This window comes from Branchiostoma floridae, chromosome 6, assembly GCF_000003815.2.
Source record: "Branchiostoma floridae strain S238N-H82 chromosome 6, Bfl_VNyyK, whole genome shotgun sequence".
Classification (NCBI taxonomy): Eukaryota; Metazoa; Chordata; class Leptocardii; order Amphioxiformes; family Branchiostomatidae; genus Branchiostoma; species Branchiostoma floridae.
In genome coordinates, this window is record NC_049984.1 from 23,101,271 (window position 1) to 23,106,579 (window position 5,309).

Here is a 5,309-nt window from a genome sequence, read left to right on the forward strand (position 1 = left end):
AGTGTATTATGAGCCCCAAAAAAGCCCCAAGAGCCTGCTATGGAGGCTACAGAAGTACATTTACTGTTATGTTGATTTGTAACGTTTAGCATTTTAGTGAATCACTTTTATACATAAATATATTGGGTACACATATAGCTGGGAAGGCGTTGAAATGAAGACAAGACAAGGGGATTTTCTATTTGTACTGTCAGATGTCTTGCAAGCTTCAGTAGTTGCGCGATAGATTCAGCCAATCTATTCCAGTTCTTATTTCCATAAAAGATGATAGAATCAAGTTTAACTTCAGTACGCTGAAGGAATAGGAATAATTTTGTTGATGGCAAGATGTATGTAGGTGTGTTAGAGGTTGTGAATAAGAGTGCGGAAATGTTTTAAGAAAACGTTTTGGCGAAAAAAGACTACACCGTAAGTATACATATATGGCATGGCAGTAGCGAACATAGAGTAGAAAGCAACATTATACCTTCGGTCATGTACAGCTTATTAGAGACTTTTATTTTATACTGTAGGAAGAGAATTATAGTATTCTAGGTGGTAAAAAAATCTTGTAAATTAAATCTGTTCATGATATAAAAATGCTAGGAGCATGCAGGCTGTAAGGTATTGTACATACTGTAAATGCATTTAAGTTCGCGGGGATTTAATTTCGCGGTAGCGGGTAAAAGGACTTTTAGCGTGGGATTTAAGTTCTCGGTAACACCACAGACTGCAGTCTAATACCATGATAGAAAAATGATCGCGGTGGTTTTAAGTTCACCGTGAAGTGGTCCCCGCGAAAACTAATCCACCGCGAACATTTCTGCATTTACAGTATAGCACATATATTAAATGTTATGATGTATATATAGTGATGATGATATATGGAAACAATATTGTAGAAGAAATATTACTGCATGTTACAGTAAATATTAATATATAGTACAGAGATGGTAAATAATGGTAAATGCAAGTTCTTTTAAGCTGAAAAAGCCTGCAATATATACGTCATGGCAGTATGTAGAAAGTTGCATTGTATCTGAGGACGACAAAGTTGTCAAAGTTTACGTTAAGAGAGAAAGAGAGAGGAGAGACGATTGTTGCAATACATGATATACATTAAGAATTATATCATATAGTAAATGGTAAAAACACTACAGGATATAAGCATGTTACACATAGGAAGTTCTGCACTTCTGTATTTTGTCATTGCATAGCGCCATAGGTGCAGTTGATGACCATTATAGGGTGTGCTTCGCTCACTCAAATGTATTTCTGTTGAAAATAAAATAAGGTGCACTGGGTATTTTTGACAAGACTGGGTTTAATACAGATATGACCAAAATGGTGTACGACAATGATGAACATATACACAGACAGGCAGGACGATAGGTGAGTTCAATGAAGCATGTTTATGGCAAAAGATAGACAGAAAAAGAGAAGGGACAGCAATAATCGAAGAAGCAGCAATTCAGCTACAAAAATATAAGAGCATGTCATAAGTATATCTCCGCACCTTTTGCACATTTCACATCTTTTAACGAGATATTCATAATCTGCATCTGATGGAAAACAACAACGGTGGTCCAGATATTTGGGAGAATTTATGACATCATCATTTTCAAGAGATATTACATCATCGTCTAGAGATTGACTCCGAGGTGTGGAATGTCCTAGCGTGACATTTGGCACACTGGCCTGCCTCACCAACAGATATCGCATGGCGGCGCTGTTTGATAGTCCAGCCAAGACGCAGCTACAGCATCACCTGAACATGCCGCAGCCTCTGCGGATGGGCCGGCTGGTAAATATTTTACTTCATCGTGCCAAAAAGCAGTTACACGAGCAACTGGATATCATTTGGGAAATGGTCAGACGTTTCAGATAGCATCCACTATCTATCGTCAGTGATATATCTTATTATCTTACTGGATTCTGTTGCATTGACAACCGAATTGACTTCAAATTGACATTATTCAACATAACATCAGATGTCCACCATCTTGGACCACGATGTTAAATGTTTAATCATAAAGTAGTAGCTGTACATTGCAAAGGGAACCAGCGAACACTAGTGCTGCAATACAGTGTGAGAAAGACAGTATTTCCCCTGGAGGGCTATGACCTGCGGTCAGTGAAACGTCAGTGTGAATGAATCAATGGTTGTGTAAAAAGGTCTATCAAGGTTCTTTATTCCCTTAATGCTGTAGACAGAATACACTTTCGCGAGAACTAGGTCACTCCGCGATCAAGATGGACTGACAGCCATCAAAAATTTGGAGGTACGTGTGTTTACCTTTAATAACAGTCACTGATTGATAAAAATTCTATTAACTGTGAACATACGTGACTAAGTAATGAATCTCTTCAACGAACGAGGACATCAGGGATGCCACCACGAGTCACAATGGATTCTTCCTCTCCACTCAGCCTTGTCCTCCATGAGGGAGGACATTCAATCACATGCAGTTGTTAAATAAGAAATTACAAATAGATTTCATTTTAAAACTAATAAATCATAGTATTAGAATCTTGTGAATCTATTTATTGGTTTGGTTATTTATTAGAATCCTGGCACATTAAAAAAATTTCTTCCTAATTGGTAAACATGAAATGTATCTTATCTTCTATTTGATCTAGATCAGCTGGCTATTATATGTTTGTTTTGAATTTTATAGTCGCATAATCTTGGTCAGGTTTCCAAGTCACTTGAACCGTCGCCATGGCAATATTTTTTTAGCCACACTTATTGCGTCTGGCTTCCTTCACACCATTTCCTCAGGCACCAGTCGCATCCGGCCCCATCACCACCTGGAACTTGTAATCCTTTCCCATGATGCTCTGCAGCAGGCTGTTGCTGACACGCTTGGAAGGACGTTGCGATATCCCGGGGCTACCGCGGTCTTGGGTCATTGGGGGTAGCTCCAAACCAAATCTATAAATAAATGGTTTCCATATGAATTTAGCCACAAGCCAGCCTTATGAAAAAAAAAAAAACAATGTGTGTAAAATTCACCTTACCAACACTCAAAAATAGCTTGGACTTAATTCCGTCAGCCTTGTTCATGGAATCCTATTGCAGCTTCCGGAACGTGACGTTGAAGACACGTAACTGTAGCAATGGGAAGTAAGTGACAGATAACCTGTATCGCCCCCCGTCTCTGTTCAATAATGGACGGTGAGCTTGGATGTACACATTTCTTTGCAAGAGGAGTAAAGGAGACTGAGTGTGTACATGCGAGATCACCATCCAACATTGGACAGAGACGGGGGGCGATACAGGTTATCTGCTGTGCTGCAGTTACAGGTATCCAATGTCACATCCCGCAAGCTGCAGTAGACGGGTCCATTCTGTCAACAAGGCTGATGGAATCACCCGAAACTTTGGGTAAATCTCAACTACATTTCAGTGTTGGTGAGATAAAGTTTAGCCTTTTCATATTGTCATTTATAATATTCATATTGTCATTTATAATAACCAACACTTTCATGCTAACAACAGAAGGCTGATTACATGTTTGCTAAAGATCTATGCCCCAATCAAGGCGTCTCTACAAAGTCCTCCAACATTTCATAGTCTGAATCTCAAGCTCATTACAATTTTTTTATTGATATGTGTCAGCATGCCCTTGAAGCCTCAGAAACCGACTTAGGGTAGGCTGAAGAAATTGTACTCAAGGCTGAAGAAAGGTTGGGAAAAAATATCAACAACCAGGACAGCATATGACATGCATATGAATCACTGCATATTGCAACCATACAGTATGTCACCCTGCGCTGAGTTTAGAACCGTAGTTTGCAAGGATTTGGAGTTCCCGACAGGGTCATTTTGGCAGGAGCGGAAGGTGCACGTGTCTAGAACATTAGAGTGCAAGTCTTTGTCGGCGAATTTACCACCATTGCGCATGGCAATATCAATCATTTTCGGTAGATTTGACTTAGGCAGGGTCAATGAATTTTTGACGATTAGGACATCAGTGGGTTCTGAAATCGTGTGTAACTGACTGCTTGTGGCCAATTGATCAGCATTTTCTCTATAGTGGCCACCTGTCTATAGTGGCCACATTTCTCCAGTCCCTTGAGTGGCCGCTATAGACTGGTTTGACTGTATATAAAATTGCAGAATTTAGAATAAGAAGATTGTGTAAAAATGTGGTGACTGATAAAGTTGGTAGATATACAACACATTGAGACAAATTACTCACCCCAGTACAATATCCCTCCACAGCATGGGCTGTCCATCACAGACGTTGATAACTTGACCTCTAAACTCGGAACGGTTCAGAACTTCTTGTGTTGCCATGACGATATCGTCAACGTGCGCTAGATTCAGGAACTTGTTGATACTGTTGACGTGGTACCCTTTTTCAATCCACGACTTCAGCGATCTTGTCTCTCCAGTCTTGCTCTCACCCCAGATACCTGAAAAATAGCTTTGTCTTTACTAAACTCGGCACAAAAAGTTTGGAATATGAACTTTGGCTGATCATATTTCCGCTGTTTCTGCATCAATTTTAATTTGTGATATATCAATAGAAAGCGTGTGTGATTTCCTTTCATATGGTATCAAACTCCTTATGATTATAAATTCTCTGAACGAGCACCAGGGCTACTTACGTCAGTGGGTCGCGAAAAAAAAGTGCCCAAATTTCAATTTTTGTGTTCAACTCTGTATCATCCTGCTGACATGGGTGTGGGTGTCAAGGATTCAATCTGTCCTTTTTCACGTTATCTTCGGACACGTTTACATACAAGTTTATCTTTAACATTTGGTAAGAGTATATGTGCCCTGTTGGCTGTTGGATGACCGAATTGAGGTGTGGATGCGGCAAGGAGAATGCCACGCTGACTGTCGCACGGATAGAGCGCGTAGGGCTTGGTGTGCTGTATGTATGGCTGCCACAGGAAAAACAAGGTTTATCATGTTCCCAGACAGGACAACCTCAATACTGTGAGATATAGGGACACCATTCTCCATGCAGTCGCAATGTTATACCTTATCAGTATGTGTGGGGGACCAAATGCAATTCTGCAAGTGTTAGACTACAACGCCAGTCCACAGTCCACAGAGCAAGGACCATTGCAGACTGTGTGCGTGGACGGGCGGTGTAATCTTACAGAATGTCATCCGACCCCACATTGAAGGGGTGAGGCATTGCGACTGAATGGAGAATGGTGTCCCTATATCTCACAGTATTGAGGTTGTCCTGTCTGGGAAGATACTAAACCTTGTTTTTCCTGTGGCAGCCATACATACAGCACACCAAGCGCTACGCGCTGTTACGCTCTATCCATGCGACAGTCAGCGTGGCATTCTCCTTGCCGCATTA

General features: G+C 40.7%; 1 protein-coding gene across 2 annotated transcripts in view; it reads right to left on the bottom strand.

Moving 5' to 3' along the window:
* Positions 1 to 540: 540 nt before the first annotated feature.
* LOC118418013 overlaps positions 541 to 5,309 on the bottom strand; it is an 18,866-nt gene continuing 14,097 nt past the window's right edge. Inside the window, exons 4-5 of one of the 2 annotated variants that reach the window (XM_035823804.1) lie at positions 4,185 to 4,401; positions 541 to 2,914 (exon numbers count right to left, since the gene is read on the bottom strand). In XM_035823804.1, the coding sequence (XP_035679697.1) occupies positions 2,758 to 2,914; positions 4,185 to 4,401 (374 nt within the window). In that variant the 3' untranslated portion in view covers positions 541 to 2,757. The remainder of the gene's footprint in view (positions 2,915 to 4,184; positions 4,402 to 5,309) is intronic. The other variant, XM_035823803.1, reaches the window with a different exon arrangement.